A 25,203-nucleotide genomic window follows, 5' to 3' on the forward strand; every position below is an offset into this window, starting at 1 on the left:
GATTTAAAGATTCCCTGGGGTCCATAGACCATACTTTGAGAACTACTGGTTCATAGTATCTTTTGTTTAACTGAATCATTGTGTTTTGCTCTTTCCAGAGTGCAACAGTAAATCGCAGTGTTTGTGAATAAGATTTGCATTAAAGCAATAACACTCTTATAACTTGGGATATTTAATTAACAGTCAAGTCAAATGTGGAAGAATGCTAAAAAGATAGTCAGACCTTTCTCTTATTTTAGTATTAGATTGCTTTACCCATATGCTTTTGAATTATTTAAATGAATTTAATTCTTTAAATGAAAGTCTTTGAATTAACTGGGTTTTTGTTGCATAATGAAATATGAATGCTTTATCTTTTTCAGGATGTAGAGTTACTGATGAAATTTTGCATTTAGTGCCAAATAAAGAAACTTTTAGACTCACCCTGAGAGCAGTCAAATTATGGGCAAAACGTAAGTATCCCAACTCTTTTATTGTATGTTCGCATTATAAAATTATAATTTTCTTTTTTGTTGACAATATTACAAATGTCTCCCATTTTCTCCTTTTTGCGTCCTCTACCCAACCCTTGCCCACTCTAGGCCTTCCCCATACTGTTGTCTATGCCCATGGGTTAAACATACATGCATATATGTTCTTCAGTTAATCTCTTCCTGTCCCCTCACCCCCCAACCCATACTGAGATCTGTTATTTTGTTTGTGCATCCATACCTATGGACCTATTTTGTTTGTCAGTTTATTTTGTTCATTAGATTCCACATATAAGTGAGATCATGTGATATTTGTCTTTCTCTTACTGGCTTATTTCACTTACATAATAGTCTCTAAGTCCATCTGTGCCGTCATAAAGGGTAAGAGATCCTTCTTTTTTATAGCCACATATACCATTGTGTACCACACTTTTTTATCCACTCATCTACTGATGGGTTCTTGGGCTGTTTTCAGATCTTAGCTATTGTAAATAATGCTGATATGAACATAGGAGTGCATATATTTTTTCTGATTGGTGTTTCCTAATTCTTAGGATATATTTTTAGAAGTGGGATTGCTGGGCCAAATGGCAGTTCCATTTTTAATTTTTTGAAGAACCTCCATACTGTTTTCCACAGTGACTGCACCAGTCTGCATTCCCACCAGCAGTGCACTAGAGTTCCCTTTTTTTTTTAATATATTTTATTGATTTTTCACAGAGAGGAAGGGGGAGAGAGAGAGAGAGAGAGCGCGCCAGAAACGTCAATGAGAGAGAAACATCCACCGGCCACCTCCTGTACACTCCCCGCCGGGGATGTGCCCGCAACCAATGTACATGCCCTTGGCCGGAATTGAACCCGGGACCCTTCAGTCCGCAGACCTACGCTCTACCACTGAGCCAAACCGGTTTCGGCAGTTCCCTTTTTTCTATATCCTTGCCACCACTTAGTGTTTGTTGATTTATTGATGTAGCCATTCTGGCAAAATTATCGTTTTCAGTTGCTTATAATAGAAGCATACACGAAAACTCTGGAGCCTATTGATACCGATTGAGGTCCAATAAGTTTTGGGGAAGCTATTTCTTTTTCAGGTGCAATAGTTATGGTGCTATAATGTGTAATTCTACTTCTTTCTGCCATGGGTGAAAACTGTAAAGCCCCTGACTTTCCATTTTGGGTTTCAACCAGGCAGTCGGAATAAGTTAGGACTTGAAGAATGAACTCCTTACTGATCTTTGAGCTCTCTCTGGTTAGGACTGCCTTACTTATCTTTATCTCCCCATCACCAACAAAGTTTATAGTAAGTGTTAAGTAAATTTATTAAATGAAAAGCCTACAGTGACAGTTTTAACTTGTTTTTGTTTTTACACTATAACCCCCTTCTAATAAAACCTGGAACTGCACTAGTTTAAATGTATAGGATATGGTTAGTAAAAGGCCCAGTCCTGAGCTGCATGCACATTTGTACTATCTGTAACTACATTCAACTGCTACACTTCAGGCACCAGGTTTTTCATAGTCTGAAACAGTGCTCTCCAATAAAAACTTTCTGTAATGATGGAAATGTTTCCTACCCTGTTTCCCCCAAAATAAGACAGTGTCTTATATTAATTTTTGCTCCCAAAGATGCGCTAGGACTTATTTCAGGGGATGTCTTATTTTTCCACGAAGAAGAATACAGTACACATTTATTGTTAAATGAAAATAAAGGAAATTTATTACCTCTGTACGGTACGGTAGTACGGTAGTTGCCAACACATACTAGACAAACTGTGGATCCTACAGTATCAAGAATTTACTCATTTATTCAGTGACAATCATGTCATCATCTTCTGGAACATCATCATAACAATCCAATTCCTGAATTTCCTGGTGAATTTCTTGTGACTCCCTTTCTTTCAGAATCAGTGGACCAAATCTCTCATGTTTAGCAATAGCATTCTGAGATAGAGCCTAGGGGAGGCCTTATTTTTTGGGGAGGATGCCTTATATTTCACTCAGAAGGAAACCTGTAAGTAGGTCTTATTTTCGGGGAAACACGGTATTGTGCTGTCCAATACAGTAACCATGTAGCTACCAAGTCCTTGAAATGTGTAAGTGAGGAACTAAATTTTAAATTGTATTTAATTTAAGATTAAATAGCACCTAACAAGTAAAAAGATATGTCCACACAAAAACTGATACACAACAGTTCATAGCAGTTTTATTCATAATAGTAAAAAAGTAGAAGCAACCATATATAAACTGAACAGGTAAACAAAAAGTGCTATACCCATAATGTGGAGTATTATTTGGCAATAAAAAAGGAATGAAGTATATTGATATATATTACAACATAAATGAACATTAAAACCATTATGTTGAATGAAAGAAACTAGTCGTAAAAGTCCACATATTGTACAATTCCACTTATATGAAATGTCCAGAACAGCAAATCTAGAGAGACAAAGTAGATTATAGGTTGCCTAAGTTATGGAGGATTGGGGGCACAGGAAATAGGATGTTAAAGGTTTCTTTTGAGGGTGATGAAATGTTCCAGAATTGATTATAGTGATGATTGCACAACTCGGTAAAGAATGTATTAAAAGCCATTGAACTTTATACTTTAAATGGATGACTCATAAGGTATGTTAATGATGTCTCAAAAGCTGTTATATCCCCTTCAAAAAAAAAAAATAGCCAAATATAACTAGTAGCTACCATAATACTAGTGCACATCTAAAAAAAAAAACCTTAAGCAAGTAGAATTTGTCTTTTGGCTCAGTTACCTTGTATAGTCAGGATAAAGTAATTTATACTGAGAGGATATCACAAGTAATTTGTCTTCCCTTACAGATTAAATGCCATGTTTTGTTAATTCTTAGATGCATATCTTTCACATTTAATATATCTGAAATTGATATATAAAAAAATGTCTATTTTTTCTCTTGCTTGCTTAATGGGATATAAAATAATATAATTGGAAGTATCTTAAGTTTACTGAAATATAGTAATGCTTTTTTATAGATTGCTATAAGAAATACCATACAGGAATTGAGTGATATCAGTGATGTGCTTTATGGAAAATTCTAAAGTTATGCAAATTATGCAGAATAATTATGCAAAATACTAAAGTTAGTCCCCAGCTTTACACTTGATTTTAAAATGCTCATGAATATGATTACTAATGAAATGTTTATTCTTCCCTACTTATAGAACTCTCCAGATATCTTGCCTTTTTTCATTTCTTTCTCAACCGTAAATATTGAAATGTGGGAGATCCCAATATCATACCAGTGGAATCTAGTTGGGCAGTCAGAACTCAGAGAATAAGGTGTCTGTATTGGAGGGCAAAGTTATGGGGCTATGGTGAGCAGGTTATGGTTTATCAATAAGATGAGGCCTAGCTTGAAGGTCTACTTATTGATGTTAGTGTGTTTTTTTAAAAACATTTTTTATTGATATCAGAAATGGGGGAGAGAAAAACATCAATGATGAGAGAGAATCATTCATCAGCTGCCTCCTGCACGCCCCCTACTGGGGATCCTGTCTGGGTTTCAGGCATGTGTCCTGACCTGGAATCAAACTCCTGGTCCATGGGTTGATGCTCAACCACTAAGCCACATCAGCTGTGAGATTTTAATGTTTCTATAGAGAGAGAGTTCTAAGCAACAGTCTTATGAAGGAAGTAATCCTTTTCTTTACAGTTGAATGACATGGATAGTAGGTCCTAACAATAATTAACAAATATTTTAATTTTATAGGACGTGGTATTTATTCCAACATGCTGGGATTCCTTGGTGGTGTCTCTTGGGCAATGTTAGTTGCAAGAACTTGCCAATTATATCCAAATGCAGCAGCTTCTACTTTAGTTCATAAGTTCTTTTTAGTGTTTTCCAAGTGGTAAGTATCCAAGAAAAAAATTTTCACTTATTTACTAACCTCTGCCTATTTGGAAATTTGTTTGGAAATTTAAGAGCTATGTCTAGATTTTTTTTATTATTATTATTATTGTCTTAACATTCCCTTTTTATTTATATATTTTGGTTAATACTCACCCGAGGATATTTTTCCATTGATTTAGATAGAGTGGAAGGGGAGGGAAGAGGAATGGGGGAGAGAGAAACATCAGAGCTGGGGACTGAACCTGCAACCCAGGTATGGGCCCTTGACCGGGAATAGAACCCGAGACCTCTTGGGTGTATGGGCCAATGCTCTAACCATTTAGAAACACTGGCCAGAGCTTACATTCTTTTTTTCCTTTTTTTTTTTTTTAATTTGAAAACATCAAATTTGAGGCTGTGATGGGACACCAGATGTCACTTTCCGGGGGTCTGTAATGTGCATCTTTAGCTTGAAAGAGTGGTCACAATACAAGCCAATTACTAATTATGTCGAGGTCATTTAAGATCTCCTCAAGTAAAATAGATATTATAATCATAGCTGCTGCATGGGTTTGTTAACGTAGGAGTATTTTCAGTGAATATTAACTGTTGCTGTTGCCAGAGTTAATCCTTGAAAGTAAATGAGAAGGAAAGGAAACATTCAGATTTAAATTAGATACAGCTAATGGACAAAACATTTCAGAGAACATTGCTTTAAAATGAGCAGCTATTTTCAATTTTTTTAAAATGCCAAATACCCAAAACATTTGCTGTATGAAAGTTGGAACAAAGTTAAATGATCTTAATATTTTATATGGTTGCCAAGGTGAGGCCCTGTGTGAGCTAATCTGTCTTATCATGTTAGGGAATGGCCAAATCCTGTGCTGCTAAAGCAACCCGAAGAAAGCAATTTGAATTTGCCTGTTTGGGATCCTCGAGTAAGTGACTTATTATAGAATTTCATTAAGTCTTTTATGAAAAGGACAGTTCTCCAAATTATAATCTAAAGATAATTCTTGTGCCTGCTCATCTTCTTTCTAATGTAACTATAGTCCCTTCCCTTCCTTTGCTGTATTTTTTTATGCAGATGATGTGTTTTTCCAATGATAATCCAAATGTTATGTCATTAAAAATTATAACTATGATTTTTAATGACATAACATGGGACTATGGGAGTGGTTTTATCAGCCAAAATGTCATAATCTACTTTTAAAACTGTCTTACAGATAATTTCTTTTCTCTTTTTTTAATATATTTTCTAATAAATTATCAAAAATAATATATTGATTTTACACAGGAATTGAGAGGGACAGAGAGTTAGAAACGTCGATGAGAGAGAAATATCTACCAGCTGCCTCTTGCATACCCCCCACTGGGGATGTGCCTGCAACCAAGGTACATGCCCTTGACTGGAATCTAACTCGGAACCTTTCAGTCCGCAGGCCAATGCTCTATCCACTGAGCCAAACCGGTCCCGGCCAGATAATTTCTAATACAGTACTGAAGCTTATATGTAAAGGATTTGCTTTGCAGTACAATTTAAAAAGCAGATTCATAGTTCCAAAATAGCATGTCTCACCTTTTGCTTTTAGAATAATTGCTCATTTTTCTGAGTAACATAGGGGAAAGTCACCCATTAAATAGGTGCAGAAAGAAGATTGAGAACCATTGGACCAGACAATGCTTATTTGCAGCTATGATACTGTATTTCCCTGGTCCTAAGAGACTATTGTTTATATGGTTCACCATCAATTTAACAGCTTTTCAGGGGGGAAAATAAACTTCTGTAGAGTTTCCATTGACTGTCAGTCAAATCTGACTTCAGAAATAAATGTAGTTGGGGAGAGGAAATGTACTTTTAGAATTAAGGAAATGTAGTATTAAATTTATATTTCATATTCTTCAGACTTCTGGGGAAATGAAATGAGGACAACTGAAATAGGAGAATAGATCAATTATTCTGCTTCTAATTTCACAGGTAAATCCATCAGATAGGTATCATCTCATGCCCATAATCACCCCTGCCTACCCACAACAGAATTCTACGTACAATGTGTCCACATCAACTCGAACAGTAATGATAGAAGAATTTAAACAAGGTAAACCTATTGGCCCTATTGCCCTTTAGATATTCCCATAAGGTTTTGGTTGACAACAATTTTATTCTATTTTGCAATTACTTGTGCCTGTTATTTCTTAAAATTCTTTCGAATGTGTATTTATTTTTTCAATAGTTGGTTTTCCAAAATATATTAAGTCCAGAAATGGAATCAGCCTAATCTGGTTGAAGTTGACTTTTGTGCTCTGAGAAAGAACATAATAAAGTTACCTTTTTTTTTTTTTTTTTTTTTTTTTTTTTTAACTCAATTTGGTGGGATTAGAGGTTTGGGAGTGGATAATACAATAGTGCAGAAGGTGATAATATGATAGTCATTAACATTTTCTCTCTCTCTCTCAACTTAGGTCTTTCAGTCACAGGTGAAATTCTTCAAGGGAAATCAGATTGGTCCAAACTACTTGAGCCACCAAATTTTTTTCAAAAGTATAGGTATTTGAAAATTTTTCATTTTGTGTGTATGTATATAAAGAAGAACATTAAACTTATTTCAAAGTTAATAAATGATAGGTCACACTTGTCACATATATTTCAAATGAAAGAGAATAGGTTACCAGAACTCCTGAGTGATGTTTCTATATATTGTAGTAGTATAGTATGTAACCCAGTATTAGTGGCTTTTTGTTTGTAGTGAATTGTTTTTTTCATTGCAATGTCTGGAATTAATTTGTGAAAATTAAAGTATATTTTGGTTTTCATAAACTGTGTGCGTGCATTAGCTCTTTTGTTCATTGGGAGAAAGAAAAAGTAAGATGGAAAAGCAGATACTAACAATGTTTATGGTTTTTTTTATTCCCCTGATTGTTGCTGAAAATTCTTCATAGACATTATATAGTATTGACTGCCAGTGCATCAACAGAAGAAAACCATCTCGAGTGGTAAGACTTATATTTCAAGTTCTCTACTTACTGTTATAAATGATAAAGCACCATATAAATATGTTATCACCATAAACACTTTCTCTATTTTCAAAATTTTAAAATCTTATTAATGATTGTTGTACATGACCATGGAGCATCAACCACTGATTTATATATTGTCTATAGCTGCTTTCCTGCTACAAGGCAGAATTGAACATTTGCAACAGAAACAATGGAGCACAAAGGCTAAAATTTTTATCTGGCCTTTTATAGAGAAAGTTTGCCAATCTCTCATTTAGATTACCTTAAGGAATAATTCAGTATTTTATATGCCTACTGTTGGAGCACACACAGTTATAATGTGTAAGCTTTTTCTAGTGTTTAAAAAAATGTAAAAGTATTCTTGTAGCTGGTCTTTCTAATTCTTAAAATCATTAAATTAATACGATAGCTGACAGCAGTCACATTTTTTTTTTTTAAAGAATGAGGAACGTGCTTTTTATTTTTCTTTTTATTTATTTATTCATTTTAAATATATTTTATTGATTTTTTACAGAGAGGAAGGGAGAGGGATAGAGAGCTAGAAACGTCGATGAGAGAGAAACATCGACCAGCTGCCTCTTGCACACCTCCCACCGGGGATGTGCCTGCAACCAAGGTACATGCCCTTGACCAGAATTGAACCCGGGACCTTTCAGTCTGCAGACGGACGCTCTATCCACTGAGCCAAACTGGTTTCGGCAGCAGTCACATTTCTTAAGTGAGATAGAAAGTTGCAGAAATCTGATGAAACTGGTAATTTTAGTAGTATCTGATCTGATTTTAGTGAATTTTAAAATGCAGTATCTAGTACCAATTCTGTGAAAATCTTAGCCTTTTAAAAAAATATTAGTGAAAGAGTATTATATGTGTATTTCATAAATTAAGGGCTAATTACTAGCTTTTTGAGTCACATTATTTAAACATATCTTACCCTTTTTAAAGAAATATATCTTTATTGATGAAAAAGTATTACAGGTATTCCCTCTCTTAATTCCTCCCTTTTCTGCCCTCCACCAAGATCCTGCCCAACCCCAGGTCTTCACCACCTTATTGTCTGTGTCCATGGGCTATGCATAGCTTGTATAATAAAAGGCTAATATGCAAATCGACCAAACAGGGGAACAACTGGTCACTATGACATGCACTGACCACCAGAGGGCAGACACTCAGCGTAGGAGCTACCCCCTGGTGTCAATGCGCTCGCTGCTCAGCCAGGAGACGAGCTCATGGCTGGTGAGTGCAGCAGCATTGTGGGAGTCTCTCCCACGTCTGTGGCAGCACTAAGGACCCCTTGGGGGATGTCCACAAATGCCAGGTGGACATCCCCCGATAGGTCCCAAGCTAAGGGATGCCCACCCTCAATCCCCCAGTGCACAAATATCGTGCACCAGGCTTCTAGTATTCATATAAGTTATTTGGTTAACCTTTTCCCATTCTCCCCTGTACCCCCTTTCCTCTGATCTGAGATTAGCCTTAGAATCTATATATCTATATATACCTATATATATCTATATCTATATCTATATCTATCTATCTATCTATCTATCTATCTATCTATCTATCTATCTATAAAAGCCAGCAACTAGGAGCTGGAATGACCAGTTGCTGTGATGCCCACTGTGGTCATAGAATTGGCCCAATCGGGGGTGGGGCCAACCGGCCAACCTCTCGCAGCCCCTCCCCCCAGCCAGTCTTGTCCTCTATGAACCCCTCCACCCTGATTGGCCCGCAGCCCCTCCCCCTGTCCAGCCCCACCCCTAATCGCCACCCCCCCCCCCCCACCCTGGGGGCCAGCAGGCCAACCTCCTGCAGCCCCTCCCCCTGGCCAACACTGCCCCTGATGTGCCCCCACCACCTTGATGTGCCCACAGTCCCTCTCCCGGGTCAGTTCTGCCCCTGATCACCCCCCTTCACCCCAATAGGGGGTGGGGCCAGATGGTCAACCTCCTGCAGCCCTTCCCCCTGCCAGGCCCCACCCCAAGTGGGTCCCCTACCCTGATCAGGGGCAGGGCCCATTGGCCAACCACCAGTGGCCCCTCCCCCAGGCTGCTGGCACCTGATCAGCACCCCCACCCTCATTTGGTGGCAGGGATAGCAGGCCTACAGTCCCTCCCTATAGCCGGCCCCGCCCCCAATCAGCCTGCTAACCCCAATTAGGGGCAGAGCCCACCGGCCAATCGCCTGCAGCCCCCAGCCAGCCAGGCTCTAATTGGGCCCCAATTGGGGTGGGCCAGCCAGCCAACCTCCCACTTTCTCCTCCCCACAGGTCTAGCCCCAATCTGCCCCAATTGGGACCAGGCTGGCCGACCCCACCCATGCACAAATTTGTGCACTGGGCCTCTAGTTTAGACATAAAATTTGAAAGTGGAAAAAGATTTAAAAACAAATATGCTCAAATCAAAACTATTTTATGGTCTTTACATGTCAGTATTTTAGATCAGGAATGCATTAAATAAATGAGTTCTTTTTAAAAAGAGGGGGGCAAGAAATTGATTAAGTAACTTGTCATTTTTACTTGAATAGTATTTTAAAGAGTAATATATTGGACTGAATTTCTTAAATGAATATGTAAAGCATTATAGCTGAGAGTGCTGTTTTGTTTACTTGGATATAGTTTCCAAGTTTAATATGGAAAAATCCTGTCTTTTATTTTAGGGTTGGATTAGTAGAATCAAAAATTCGTGTGCTTGTTGGAAACTTGGAAAGGAATGAATTTATTACTCTTGCCCATGTAAATCCCCAGTCATTCCCAGGAAATAAGGAACATTATAAAGAGTGAGTTATTTTTTTAATAATATATTTCTTAAATAATATTTGACATATGCATTGTTTAAGATCAGTTGTGAAACTGTTGTTTAACAGGCATTGCTGGGGCGGGGTGATATATTATGTATTTGAGTAGTCATGCATTAAAACAAAGTACATACTATGTTGTTAGTCCATAGACCCCAGCAAAATCTCCAGCCCTATACTTGGGGCATCTTTAAATATATATTCAGTAAGTCATTTTCAAAGCCATTTAATCCTTCTTTTAACAAAATAGTGTAATCTACCAATATTCTTAGTGTCAGTTTTAAGAATTTAGCCAAACCATTGAAATTTTTATTTATCTTAATCCTAATATATAAAAAGCCAGGTGCCATCACAACCAAAACAACCTGATGGACAACCGAACAGCAGGCTAGGGAGCTGAGGGAGCAGGAGCTGTGGGCTCCCAGTCGCCCATGGCTTGGAGGTGGGAGGAGGGAGCTGTCCAGCTCTCAGCGTGGTAGGACAGGGCTGCAGAGGCTGAGAGCCTTGTGGGGCGGGCGGCTGAGGCAGAAGGGTGTCGCAGGGCAGGGACTGTGTGAGCGTGGAGCCTCATGGGATGGCTGAGGGGGTGAAGCATTGTGGCCACGGCGGCGGTGAGTCCGAGGAGCCTCACAGGGTAGGGGCTGCTAGCATGGAGCTTCGTGGGGCGGCTGAGGTGGAGGAGTGTCATGGGGCATGGGTGGCTGAGGATGAGGAGCTTGCGGGGCAGGGGCCACGGAGGTGGAGGAGCAGTGCTGGGTAGCGGACATGTCCCTGATTGCAGCTAGGCCTAGGCACCCTAACCGCACACGATTTAATCGTGCGCTGGGCCTCTAGTACTTTCATAAAAACCCAAGTTTTAAAATTACCAAATAGCATCTATAAAAGTGTAAAGAATTAATGGAAATTTTAAAAAATTTTCTTACAGCAATAATTACGTATCAATGTGGTTCCTTGGAATAATTTTTCGGAGAGTAGAGAATGCAGAAAGTGTTAACATAGACTTGACATATGATATACAGTCATTTACTGATACAGGTAAGACTTTATCATCATAGAGCTATGGTTCTCAACCTTGGCTCTAATGCAGTATTATCTGCCTAGGATCTGGCTGACTGAATTTTTAAAGTTCTACAGTTGGTTAAGTGAATATGATACATTTATGAAAATCTACCGTATTTTCTGGCGTATCAGACAACACTGTGTTCTAGTAAAAAGCCTGCTCAGATTGGCCAGAGTCAGAGAGGCGGTCTATTAAAAAAAGAACTGGTGTTGCCTCGGAAGTGGGGGGTAGTCTTATACAGCGAATATAGGCCTAAATCTATGTTTTAACTGTAAAATTAGGGGGTCGTCTTATACGCCAGGTTGTATTATACGCTGGAAAATACGATATGCTATTAAAGTGAAGTCATGTTGAAACAATTTCCATGACATATTCAGTAGGAGGGGAAATTGCAGAACAGTGTGTTTAGTGCACTACTTTTTATATAAGTAAAGAATATAAGCATGCTTGCTTAGAAATAGAATATTTCTAGAAGGATATATACTTTTAAAAAAGAAAACTGACAGAACTGGTTGCTTCTAGGTGTGTTTAGGGGATAGGGATGAGATTTTATTGAATACCTTTGAACCCTTTGAATTTTGTAACATGTGAATATATCATCTGTTTTAAAACAGAAAGAAGATTTAAAAAACTCTACAAGTGATTCTTAGTGTGCACAGCCAGGGCTTGTAATCACAGTCATAAAAATGACTCTTTTTTTTTTTTTTTTACATGAAATATCAGTCAGTACAGGCTTGCTAAACATTTCACAATTATTCAAGAGTTTCTTTCACATTTAGCTCCCTAATAACACATCTCTAGAATATCTTAATATATCTATTATAAATTTGGAGTTGTCTTAATCTGGAATACTGTACATTCATACTATCAATATCCTTGATTTGACTCTTCTGAGATTTCCAAATTCTTTAGAACTAGCCCTCACATTTATCATCAAAGTACACATTCCTTATATGACCTTAGTACTACTGAATCACACTCTGGGAATGGAGACAGAGAATCTGCAAGTTGAAAAGCACTTCTGGTGATTCTTTTATCAGCCATCTGGAATGAAAACAGATATAAATTTTTCCATTCTAATTTGAGCTCAATTTTCAAAAATGAAGAGGTTATTATAAATTTATAAAATGTATCGCTTCTCGGCCTTTTGGCTAAGATCAAGTGTAGTATAAATTTATAAAATGTTCTATAGGTAGAGATACTGAAACCCTAAGAGGTTAAATGATTTACCATATTTCACAGTAGTTACCATGCAATAGAAGCCTTCCATCCTTGTCTTCAGAAAGTTTATAATGTAACTAGAGGCCCAGTGCATGAAATTTGCACTGTTAAGGGTCCCTAAGCAGCTGGCAGTGGTGGGCCGGGTATTCCCTCTCTTCCCCCGGCTATCCCCGCCCCCGTGGGCAAACTCCTGGAAGAACTCCCTGTGGATGGGGACAATTTGCATACTATACTTTTATTATATAGGATTGGGTAATCACAGCTAGTATACATTACATCATTTATGCAGTAGCTAATAAAACTGGTTTTCTTATAAGGTATGAAAAGCACTAGGAATCTAGGGTTGTGTGTATTCTGATCCCAGCAAAGATGCAGGGCTGTCCAGCCTCATTTCCCACCTGTATAATAAGGATGTACTTCTAGATGGTTTCTGACATTCCATAATTGGCGTAGTAAAAGAAGATTCCTGGAAGGGGAGAGCTTAGATTGCATCTTGGATATTTGGTATAAGGATTAGCTTAGACTTTGCAGTAATTTAAAGAAGAGATTTCCTCTTGGGAAGATAGCAGAAAACAAGATTTGAATAAAATCTTTTTTTCATATATTGTTAATGAGATTTGATTTGGAAAAAGTCTTAGAAGTTGGACACGAGAAAATCGGTTAGTATTTGATTAGGACTATGACTTGGTGAAAAGGTTTTAGAAATATTTGTTCTGTAAAAGGGGTTTTTTGTGTTTATGTAGTGATGAATAGTATGCATTTCAGAAAAAGTAAACAGTTCTTGGTTCAGAAAGAAGTTTTTATTTAACCTATTAACATTGTTACAGTGTACAGACAGGCAAACAATATAAACATGCTAAAGGAGGGAATGAAAATTGAAGCAACTCATGTTAAAAAAAAACAACTTCATCACTATCTTCCAGCAGAGATCCTTCAAAAGAAGAAAAAGGTGAGTTTGTAATCTTAATTCTCCAGTATGATTCCAGGGACTAAATTTTCATTCTCACAGCTTGGAAACCTATTGAAAAGAATGAGGGGCAATATAGACAATTCAATCTAAGACCAAAATCTCACTTTCATTAATCACTAAAGATATTTTGCTTTATATGTATTTCAGAATTGAAAAGTTGTCTCATTTGCTTTTTGAAATACTAAAAACTTTCCCCCCTTTCAGCAAAGTCTTTCTGATGTCAATCGTTCAAGTGGACCTCAATCCAAAAGATCATCTCTGGATAGCAATTGTTTGGATAGCTCTAGAGACACTGATAATGGAACACCTTTTAATTCCCCAGTGTCTACAAACAAACCTTCCAAACCTGATATTTCTCCTCCAAGAGAAACAGAAAGGTCTGTATTTCAAAATTGTCCTTTCAGTTTTCAGTTTATTTGAGGATAACATAAACTTTTCTATACCTTTTCTAAATACTTTTAAAATTGTTAAATTATTTTATTTTTACCAGTTAGTTTGTTTAGAAATACTGGAGAGTTTTTGATGATCTTATGGAACATGCTGTTGGTTTATAAATATTTGGGACTAGGTTAGTACACAGAAATGCACTTTTTTTGTTGAAATTTTTTTCTCTTAATTCTCATTGGGTCATTTGCCTTTTCCTCCCCTTTTCTCTCCTCAATGAAATATTAAAATAGGAGTACTTGAAAGAAGTTATCCTAAAATGTTAAAAGTGTTTTAAATAAGTAAAATTTTAGTCATTTAGTGATGTTAATTTAACACTGTTAATAGGAATAACACTGAACCTGCTGCTGTAATTGTGGAAAAGCCATTGAATGTTCCGCCAGCTCAAGGACTATCTATTCCAGTCATTGGTGCAAGTAGGTATCTACACTTTTGCTAGTAATGATTCTACTACATATTTATTTAATTACTATAGTCTTTCTTTTTTCCTTTACAGAAGTTGACTCTGTAGTAAAAGCTGTTTCACCCCCAGCTGTGTGCACCATTCCTACTGTAGTAGGACGAAATGTTATTCCTAGGACCACAACACCCCACAACCCTATCCAGGGACAACTTCTTCTAAATGGGATGGCAAATATAACTAAAACTATGCCCAAAAGGTCCCATTCTCCATCTATAGATATGTCTTCAAAGAGAATAAAAGATATAGAAAAGGTAAAGTTGCAACTTTAGTGGTGATTCAGTAGTTGATTTTTTAAAAATTAACTTTAAGAGAGTACTAAAGAAATTTATAATTCTCCATAGCTGTCTTAGTGTTCTAGTATGATTTGACTATTTACCCTCATCCTAAAGGAAGAATTCTAATTGTTCATCCTAAATTCAAATTATAAATGTATCTGAAAACTTAAATGGTTAATATAAGTTTCTTTTTGACTTCCACAGAAGTCATTATTGGTAACTAAACAGTCATATTTATTGTGTTATAATGTTGATCTCCTCTGCCTCCAGTAGAGGGTGGTAAAACTATTTTATTTGTTATAAACAGAATTGTGATAACCAAGAGATCACTCAAACTAGAAATTAAGGGTAGTTGGTTGAATTTGAGCTAATATAAATTCTTATATTGTTTGTAAATAGTTTTGATGATAGCCTAATCACTAGTTTCCTGGTTTATATAGGTTTTTGTATATTTGTGTAGGTAATAGCAATCATTTTAATGTTTATATTTTAGTTTCTTCGACTTGAATCAAAGTTTCAGGAATCGCGTGCTGCTGAAAACAGAAAAAGAAAATCAGTGGTAAGTATATTGTAATGATGTGCTTCAAAATACTTTTAATGAGGCATGTATTAGGAAAAGCACTATATTTGAAAGTGGGTCAGATCTATCTGTAGAGTATTGTTATATTTTACTTCATGTAGAAATAAGCATTTGTATATGGGAGAGAAAGCTTACACTTATATATAATTCTTCTTTTTGTTTAGGATGCCATTGGGAGAGAATGTATGCCTATTCCAACTATTGATACTTCACGCAAAAAGGTAAAACAGTCTTATTGTTAGGTAATATAAATTGGTTAAAATGCATAGTTGATATATAGGTACAAAAAGCTTATTAAGAGCCTAGCACTGGGTAAAGGGAAAAGGTAATAAAATTTTGTTCCTATCCTTAAAGACCAGCAGTATAGTTGGGAGTGATAATAGCAAACAAGGTATATGATCCTAAATATATGTACCTCAGAAGTCTAGAAAAGACGAAGTAGTTTAAGACTTCATGGTTTATTCATATTATGTTCAACCTTTGTTTTTTACTTACCTTTAAAGAAATAGTTTAGTGCCCAGCATAGTAATTTCTTACCAATACTTGATAATATGTCTTTTGTAATGCACCATTGATTACTGTCAAAATTTAGGTTTGATAGTTAGGAGCCATATTTATTAATATTTTGAAGGAATCAAATGTACCTATGTACATACTAAGTACTTAAAACATGAGCTAAAGACCCCTAAACCTCGATTTAAAAATTTATTTTTTAAAAAATTACCATTTGAAACTAATAATGTAGTATTAGTAAGCATGGCAAACTGATAAGGAGGTCCTCAAAATTCAGCCTTGTGTAAATCAGAGAGAGTCTTTCTCTGAGAGTTTATAGTGAACACAGAATTTTTACACGCACAATTCCCCCACTAAAGAATATAGTGTTTCTTATCAGTCAACTGTCACCCTACTAGGTTGTAAAGCAAAATAGAAAGTATCCTCATATTTTATATTAGTTGTAGAATTTGTAAAATTGCTTTTAACATAAGAGTGGGTTACAAAAAATGTGGGTGTGATAAATGGAAGAAAAGCTTTGAAATTGATATTAAAGTATGAAAGCATGAAGTGACATGTCTGGGTTTTGCTTTAAAATATTCCATGTACAAAGGGTAAGACCATAAACCAAACAAATGTGGCAAAATGTCTGCGTCTTAGCTGTGGCATCTAAGCCTTCATTGTCCTATTTTCAATTTATATATATGCTTGAAATTGTTCGTGTTATTTTGAATGGATGTAGATATCGGATATTTGTTGAGCCAAGGTAACATGAAAGAAAATTTAATTCTTGCAATCATCTTTGACATGAAGCTAACATACTGTTTCCATTACACAAGTGTCTGTATTTTGGATGTCTTCATTTCTCAGTTTCTTAGACTTTGCCTTCATTATTTAATGATCTGTAGTATTCTGAAAATCCCTGATATACATGTCCCTGAATTTCACCATCACTGAAGTTACCTTGCCTGACTACAAAGTCAGTTGTCCTGAAAACTTTGAACAGTGTTACAGAAACCAATTGAGGGATGTAACCATGTATCTAATTTTTACACCTCACACCCCAAGAGTTTCCTATTTAGTGACCACGCTCTTCTTATTTTTCTGTACCATTGCCTGACTTTGGGGAGGACTATGTTCTATATGTATTTCTCAGTCTAAAAGTAGTGATTGATTTAACAAAGTCCTCTTTCCTACACATAACACTGCACTTTTATCCTTCTTATCCCTCTGCTTTTCATCTCTTACTGTTTAAAAAAAAAAAAAAAAAGTCTTCCAGCGGAAAAGGGTTTGACTCAATGGATAGCATCGGTCTGCGGACTGAAAGGTCCCAGGTTCGATTCCGGTCAAGGGCATGTGCCTGGGTTGTGGGCACATCCCCAGTAGGGGGCGTGCAAGAGGCAGCTGATCGATGATTCTCATTGATGTTTCTAACTCTATATCCCTCTCTCTTCCTCTCTGTAAAAAAATCAATAATATATATATTTTTTTTAAAAGTCTCCCAAACAAGAAATGCTGTGAACATTGGGATAAAATATTCAACACAGACTTGAGTGTTTAGGAGATTAAGGATTTGGAAAAAAACTCAGTTATGACTGATTTACCAGTTCGGCCTTACATTTGCTTTCCCTTCTTTGTTTCTGTTTCCTTTATAGAGACTGCCCAGTAAAGAACTACCAGATTCATCATCTCCAATTCCAGCAAATAACATTCGAGTCATCAAAAATTCTATTCGACTAACTCTTAATCGGTAAAAGCAGTGCCTCCTTATTTAGGTGAATATGCAATCATTAGTGACACAGATGCAGCCACTTTTTTAAAAATAGAAGTGGCTGTCATGTATAAAATAAGGTGAAAGTTATAGTCATCAATCTGACAACCTTCAAGTGGTTTTTGAACTCTCACACTTTGATCTGCAGATGCTGTAGCATCCTCTCATTGATTGCTACATACACTTCTCTGAGGATCACGTGCTGTCAAATTGTCATCTATAATATTATGGCTTTGTGTTGGAGGTTTTACTGCCTTAACTTTTGATGCTTAATTCTCTATTATGGGAACCAGTTCTTGGCTCTTCGGACACTGATAAAACAAGTCCTGACACCCCCCCCCCCTTTTTTTTTCCTTTTTTTTTTTTTCTTCTTTTTTTGGTCTTATGTTATAATCATTGTATAAAATTGAAAAAGTTGAAAACAAAAAAAAATTGTCCTGTAATTTTCCAAATGTTAACACATTTACTTTAGCATTGAAACCACTTTGTGAAACATGAGGTAAATGAATGTGAGGTATCTTTTCTGCTTTCCTCATTTGTGTAGATGTACTTAATGAATTCTATTGATTTAAATTATTTTTTTCCAGATTGGCACATGGAATATTTAAAAAAAAAAAAATTGTGTGTGTGTGTGTGTGTGTGTGTGTGCGCGCGCGCCTTTCTGTCCAAATGTTCCATAGCTACCAGGGAGGATTAGTCTAGTGATTACATAAATTTTCTATATTTTGCCTCCCATGGAGGCCTTCAAAATGCATCTTTATCAAAATAGAACCAGGATACTAAAATCAGTATATAAATGGTGAAATTGTTACATATCATATCTCATGCCATTCTTGTTAGCTGGCTGGTATTTTTTACTGAGTAGCAACTCATTCCAGCATTAACTACCAGATACCTTTAAGTATGGCAAACTTGTATTTTTGAGTGTAAATTTAAATTGGCATGATAATTTCTGACTATCACCCCACAACTTCACATATTTTCTTCACAGACTAGGCATGCAGAAATAAGCAGTGGATTTTATTGGGACCTAAAGGCATTTTTGAATAACATTGTTACCAACCATTAATTGGCTCAGGATCTTTGTAAATTTTATTTAATTATATGAGTTGTCTTTTTTTTTACACTGCTTTTTTCAATGCATTTCGTAATATTTTTTAAGTTTCATGAACGCATGCTCAGTTTATTAAAATCCATAACCATGTAATTCTTGTAATATGTTGATTCAGTGTTTTGTAAATGAAGTCGTATGTATTTTCAGAGTATTTTTGTATGTACTGTAAGATACCATCTTTTCAAAGAGAAAACTTTAAAACCTTTATTGTCTCTCTAGTCTAATTTTTAAAATATGGATTATGCTTGAATTTTTCTTAAAGTGAAAATGTATAGATGACACAGCAAAAATGACTGGTATATATTATCTTATTCAGCTTTCACTCCACATTCAGTAGGAAAACCACAAAATGGTACATTTGAATAATGCAGGGAAAATACTTGGTTGTGTATCTTATAGGACTTAAGGGATAGCTTTTAGCCAATGGAGTAATAGTCCATTTTCTCTTGTGAGCCCTTTACCATTGATTGAAATACCTGAATTCTGGTTAAAGGACAGTATCCTTCTCCTCCCACTGCTGTACCTTGACCCTTGTGTCTCTGAAATGAAAAGTCTAGTGTTTCATTTGTATAATACAAAGGAAAACTTCTTAGAAGTAAAGAAGATCAAGAAAAACATAATTGTTCTGTTATTCACTTTTGAGAAGAATGGATATTATGCAGCTTTGGGGGTGAAATGTTCTACAAATGTCAATTGAGACCATCTATTCTAATGTGTCATTTATGGCCATTGTTTCCTTGTTGATTTTTTTGTCTGAAAGATCTATCCAGTGAAGTCAGTGGGGTTGTTAAAGTCCCTTACTCTGACTGTATTACTGTCAATATCTCCCTTAAAGTCCTCCAAAAGTTTTAGTAATATATTTAGGTGCTCCTATATTAGGTGCATATATGTTTACCAGGGTTGTATCCTCTTGTTGGATTGTATTATGTAGTGACCTTCATTATCTCTCGTTTTGGCCTTCATTTTGAAATCTATTTTATCACATATTAGTATTGCTATCCCTACTTTCTTTTGTTTCCATTTGCATGAAAAAATTTTTTCTCCTTTCATTTTTTTTTTTTTTTCACTTTCATCCTGTGTGAGTCTTTTGTTCTGATGTGGGTCACTTGTAAACAGCATATATATGGATCTTGTTTTCTTATCCATTCAGCTACCTAAGTCTTCTAATTGGAACATTTAATCCATTTACATTTAAGATTATTATGGGATAGATACTTATTTATTGCCCTTTTCTTTATGCATGCGTTTCTCTGTTGTTATTACAGCAGTCCCTTTATCATTTTCTGCAATGCTAATTTGGTGATGACAAACTCCTTTTGCCTTTCTTTTTGTTCTGAGATGCTCCTTCACCATCTATTTTTAATAATAGCCTTGCTGGATAGAGTAGTCTTGGTTTTATATCCATGCTTTTTGTTACCTTAAATATTTTATGCCATTCCATTATGGTCTATAGCTTCTCTTGAGAAATCAGCTGACAGCTTTTTGAGAATTCCTTTGTAGGCACCAAATTGTTTTTCTTTTATTGCCTATAAGATTTTCTTTAGTTTTTAGCATTTTAAGTATGTGTCTGGGTGTAGACTCCTTGGTTTCTTCTTGCTTTGGACTCTGTGCTTCTTTAACTTATGTGACTTTTTCCTTCACCAGGATTGGGAAGTTTTGTGACATTATTTCTTCAAGTAGGTTCTCTATCTCTTGCTTATTTCTTCTGATACCCCAGATATTGCCGTTAAGTTTCATGGTATCCCACAGCTCTCTTAAACTGTCGTCTAGTTTTTTTGTTTTTTCCTTCTGATACTCTGAGTGAGGTTTTTTCCTTTCTTATCTTGTAATTCGTTGTTCTGATCCTCAGCTTGCTCTAATCTCTTGTTTATTCCTTCCAGTGTATTCTTTATTTTTGCTATGTCATTCTTCATTTCTGACCAGTTGTTTTTCTTAGTTTCTGTATCTTTTTTTATGCTGTTAAGCACCCTTTCAGTTTTCACTTTGAATTCTATATCTAATAAATTGTTTATCTCCATTTCATTTGCTCTTCTCTTGTTCTTTCATTTGCAGCTTGTTTCTTTGTGTCTCCATTTGGCTGCCTGTTTGAGTTTGTTTCTATGCATAAGGTAGATCTGCTACAACTCCCAGTCTTGGTAGGTGGCCTTATGTAGTGGGTGACCTGTGGAATCCAGTGGCACAATCTCCCTGATCACCAGATCTGGGTACTCTAATAATGTTCTTTGTACATTTTAACGTTCTCCTGTTTTAATTTAGTCTTGATCGCTGTTGGCTCTTTAGTGCATGGGCTCAATCCTCAGGATGGTTGACAATGAGGCTCAACCCCCCAACACAGCATACAAGCTGCTATGCATTTACAATACTTATCACACAAAGTGAATTCTCTGCAGAGTTTGGAGCCTGCCAGTACCTCCCTGTGGATAAGCTTGTGGAGCTTATTGGAACCTACTCTGTTGTCTGAAAGCTGGCAACTGGGTTTATTGGTTTGGGGCCTCTTCAAATGGTTTCTGGTGCAGGCCAATGTCAGACGCTGTTTCTGATGGGCCTTGAGTACCCTTGTCTAGAGCTACCAATGATCCACAGTTTGTGGCTCCTTCTGCTGGGCAGGACGCATGGGGGAAGGACCAAGCTGTGCACCAGGTCTGCTTTTCTTAGGCCAGAGCCCAAAGGCAGGTCAGGTGGACTCAAAGCACCCAAAGATCCACTTCTATCTAAAGCACATGTGTCAAACACAAGGCCCGCGGGCCAAATCCGTCCCGCCAGGCCTTGCAATGTGGCCCGCACCGCGCTGTCATCACTGCACTCCGCTGCGTTTCCATCACAATGACAGTTTATGACTGTTCAGTAAACCATTCGGCCCGCGATTTAGGCTGGATTTTAGATTTCGGCCCCTTCTCTGATTGAGTAAAGGATGATTGTTAGTCTCAGTCACTTAATGAGCCTCGGGCTGTAGACTACAGCCCAGCCTAAACCTAGGGTGGGGTAAGAGAATTTCTAACAGGTGGGGCAATTTCTCCCCCCTCCCCCCCAGGCTAAGGCTGCATTGATGGGAAAGGTCTGCCTGAGATAGGTGGCTTCTGCAGCATGGGGGAGTGACTCAGCACAGGGATCCCAGCGGCTGCCCTCTGCTCTCTTACTGCTGAGTCATCAACTCCAGACTCTCCTCACGCAGCTCTAGTCCACTCTGCCCTCCCACTGCTGGACCCAAGGTAAGTGGCTGCAAACGAAATTTAGTGTGTTGGCCCTTTAAGGGTATGTCTGCATTTCTAGCTCTCTGTCCCTGCCCAACAGAACCCTGGTACCTTTCACAGCCAGATGTTATTTGGGCACCTTTCCCAGTTCTGCTGCTCCGGGCCTGGGAGCCCAGTTTGGGCTTCCCCAGACTTCTCAGAGGGAAGCCCCCGGCAACTGACATCCCTCCGGAACCTGAGCTGCTGCCTATGGAGCCTTCCCAATCCCCTCACACTTCTGCACCTCCTATCAATGTTGATGTTGTCTCCTTTTTACATATTTAAAATAAGGATTCTCTCCAGCTAGTCTTTAGTTGGTTATTCACGATGATGTTTTTATATTTTACTTGTAATTCCAATTTGGTCCTGAGAGAATGTTGCTGTAACTTTCACTTAATCCACCACCATCTTAGTATCTCCCCCTTTATTCACTTTTTACATAGGAAAAGACAAGAATAGAATCCCACAACCAAGTTGTAGCTTCCTTAGCAAAGCAAAGCTGTTCTTTTAGCTGAACATTTCCAAGTCAATGTCTTCCTTTTCAATTTTCACAGTGTCTTCACTTCCCGGCCTCGGAGTCAGCTTTCACATGGCGGGGCCCTGATTATGGCTGTGCTTCCTTTTCGAGTCTTAAGTTTTCCACTGTTCCTCACTGCATTCTCTGCATGCTGGTGCCAGTCCCATATCTCTTTGAACTTCCCATGCTTTCTGTGTTCACCATTCTGATCACATCCTGCACTCGGGCAGATCATGTTGGGGATGGCCCGCACACGTCCCAAGTCCCACAGGTTGCGGTATGTGGCTCCCAGCTTAGACTCCTCCCATGCATGCAGTCCTCTCGGTCCCTCTCTGTCTTTGCCTCAGATCTGGTGATTCTCCATGCCCTCAGGCTTTGTCCTTCAGCTTCTCCCTTCTTCCCCCATTGCTGCTGCTTGTCTCTGTCCCCGCAAGGATGATCCCTGGGTCTGTGGCTGGTCTCTGTCCCCCACCCTCTCTGTTCTTGGCCTCCTGGTCTGGGTCCCTAGAGTTCTGCTGCTTTGACTTTAAGACATCCATTTTTAAGTCCTTGTGTTTCTTACTTCCCCTGGGAGTACCCAACTGTGCAGCCCAAAGGTGTTTTCTGAGGTCAGCCGTTTTCTTAGCTGAACTCTTCTACATTCAAATGTTTTTGTTTTTGAAACAGTGAAAAGCTCTATTTTCCAGTATCTTATACAAATTCCCCAGGAGACCAAATTTTGCTTAAGGGCCTGAGTCCCAATTCTTAATGGTGTTAGGCTGTTGCAGAAGCCACAGAAATTCCACAAATGGGCTCTGGAATTGTGTACATTAGTATTTTCATTTTCTGCATTAATGCATTTTGAATTTCTTGTATTTCCTTTTTATCTGGCTAAAGCACATGTGTCAAACACAAGGCCCGCGGGCCAAATCCGTCCCGCCAGGCCTTGCAATGTGGCCCGCACCGCGCTGTCATCACTACACTCCGCTGCGTTTCCACCACAATGACAGTTTATGACTGTTCAGTAAACCATTCGGCCCGCAATTTAGGCTGGATTTTAGATTTTGGCCCCTTCTCTGATTGAGTTCGACACCCCTAGGCTAAAGGAAGTTCTTCAATTCTCTCCCTCTTGATTCTGGCTCATTAGTGCGAATATCATCCTCTCCGTCACAGACCTCAAAGTCATCTTCATAGTCTTCGAAATTGACCGGTCAGTCATCAGCTCAAACATTTTCTAGGACGATGTCTTCCTTTTCAGTTTCCACAGTCATCACTTCCCAGCCTTGGAGCCAGCTTCCCCGTGGTGGGGCCCTCGCTGTAGCTGTACTTCCTTCTCAAGTCTATCTTTTCCACTATTCCTCACTACATCCTCTGCATGCTGGTGCCAGGCCCATTTATCTTTGAAATTGCACCTGTTTCTTTATCATTCTGACTGCATCCTGCACTCAGAAAAGTCAGTTTGGAGGGTACGGCCTGAGCATATCCAGGCCCCACAGGTTGTGGTGCATGGCTGCCAGCTTGGGCTCCTTCCTTTACACGTGTGCTCTCAGTCAGACTCTGGTCCCTCTCCCAGCCTTTGCCTCAGCTCTGGTGCTTCTCCAAGTTATGCTCTTGGGCCTTGTCCCTGAGCTTCCTTGTCGTGGATGCTCTCTGGAGCTTTGGCCCATCTCTGTCCCCTGCCCTCTCTCTGCACTTGGCTTCCAGTCTGGGTCCCTGAGCTTCTGCACCTTGTACTCTGGGCTGTCTGTTTCCAAGTCCTTATTTGCTTCTTTTCCTTATGTTTCTTATCTCCCTGGGATACCTACTGTGCAGTGCTGAGATCATCTGCTGTCCATGTATCATCTTTGGGTTTTCTCTTCTCAGGCTTCATCACCGCTTGCTGGCCCAGGAGGCTGTTCTGAGCTACGCACCCAAGAGGAGAGGGCAGCATTATATCTTCCTATCGATATATTCAAATATTTTGAGATTTGTTCTACCAATACTCTATTTGAGTAAAGGTGAATGATTATGAAAGGATTGTCACCTGACTTCAAACTTTGAAAAATTCTTTAGTAAGGGATTTGATTAAATTTTATATGTGATGTATTTGCATTTTTTTATTCAATATCTACCTATTATCCCTTTCTATTATCAGTCTTCAAAGTCTCTTTAAGAAATCTCTGTACATCCATGTTTACCTGTAGTATATAAACAGATTCTTTGGAGTGATTAGGGGAGTTTTTCTTTAATAAGAAAGCAATAAGCCTAAACCTCATATTATAGTAGAGTCATTTCTTGAAGTTTTAAGGGTCCATTCAACATGGGGTTAAGATATGGTCAATGGTTCAAGTTGGACCTCTCAAAGATAGCATTCTTCAGCCTGTTTGGTAACTGGGATTTGATGAAATGCTTTTAAGATGGTGGGTTTGGTAAAAAATGAAGTGTTTTTTATCCAGAACGGTAGGTAGAATGTTCAGTACATTTTGTTACGATTGTAGGAATCTTCCATTGTACTGCTTCCAAGTAAGTAAAGGTAAAGTATGATCTGGGGGTATATGTTATGTTATGAGGGACTAAGTAAATGTATTGGATTTCAGGTGTGAAACTAAAAATATATTTTTTTAATATATATAAAAAATATTTTTTTAATATATAAAAGCCTAAGTGACTATCCAACTGACCATCCAACCGGTAGCTATTACATGCAGTGACCACCAGGGTGCAGACGCTCAACACAGGAGCTGCCAAGCTGTGGTGACTTGGCAGCTGTGGTTCTCAGGTGATGCACTGGAATTAGGAGGGAGCCCAATTCTGGGGTGTGTCCCCCGAGAACCGCCCTCTCATAATCCGGGACCCCTCGGTATGTCAGAGAGCTGGTTTTGTCCCAGTCCCTGCAGGCCAGGCCAAGGGACCCCTCTGGTGCATGAATGTGTGCACCGGGACTCTAGTTCATTATGTAGACAT

The 25,203-nt window shown here is 38.0% G+C and overlaps 1 protein-coding gene and 1 pseudogene across 6 annotated transcripts in view; both read left to right on the plus strand.

Moving 5' to 3' along the window:
- PAPOLG (poly(A) polymerase gamma) overlaps positions 1-24,345 on the plus strand; it is a 43,840-nt gene extending 19,495 nt beyond the window's left edge. For 2 of the 6 annotated variants that reach the window (XM_036435410.2, XM_045580768.1), the window contains 15 exons: positions 363-452; positions 4,214-4,352; positions 5,199-5,271; positions 6,312-6,432; positions 6,797-6,881; positions 7,274-7,327; positions 10,007-10,126; positions 11,070-11,179; positions 13,253-13,374; positions 13,600-13,772; positions 14,167-14,255; positions 14,336-14,553; positions 15,071-15,136; positions 15,322-15,378; positions 17,305-18,739. In XM_036435410.2, coding sequence (XP_036291303.1) covers positions 363-452; positions 4,214-4,352; positions 5,199-5,271; positions 6,312-6,432; positions 6,797-6,881; positions 7,274-7,327; positions 10,007-10,126; positions 11,070-11,179; positions 13,253-13,374; positions 13,600-13,772; positions 14,167-14,255; positions 14,336-14,553; positions 15,071-15,136; positions 15,322-15,378; positions 17,305-17,403 — 1,616 coding nt within the window. In that variant the 3' untranslated portion in view covers positions 17,404-18,739. Of the gene's footprint in view, positions 1-362; positions 453-4,213; positions 4,353-5,198; positions 5,272-6,311; positions 6,433-6,796; positions 6,882-7,273; positions 7,328-10,006; positions 10,127-11,069; positions 11,180-13,252; positions 13,375-13,599; positions 13,773-14,166; positions 14,256-14,335; positions 14,554-15,070; positions 15,137-15,321; positions 15,379-17,304; positions 18,740-21,565; positions 21,744-24,123 lie in introns of those variants that run through there. The other 4 variants (XR_004987462.2, XM_036435412.2, XM_036435411.2 and 1 more) reach the window with 4 other exon arrangements.
- LOC118717886 lies at positions 12,336-12,417 on the plus strand (annotated as a pseudogene).
- Positions 24,346-25,203: the final 858 nt, after the last annotated feature.

The sequence above is a fragment of the Pipistrellus kuhlii genome, unplaced genomic scaffold, assembly GCF_014108245.1.
Source record: "Pipistrellus kuhlii isolate mPipKuh1 unplaced genomic scaffold, mPipKuh1.p scaffold_m20_p_13, whole genome shotgun sequence".
Taxonomy (NCBI): domain Eukaryota; kingdom Metazoa; phylum Chordata; class Mammalia; order Chiroptera; family Vespertilionidae; genus Pipistrellus; species Pipistrellus kuhlii.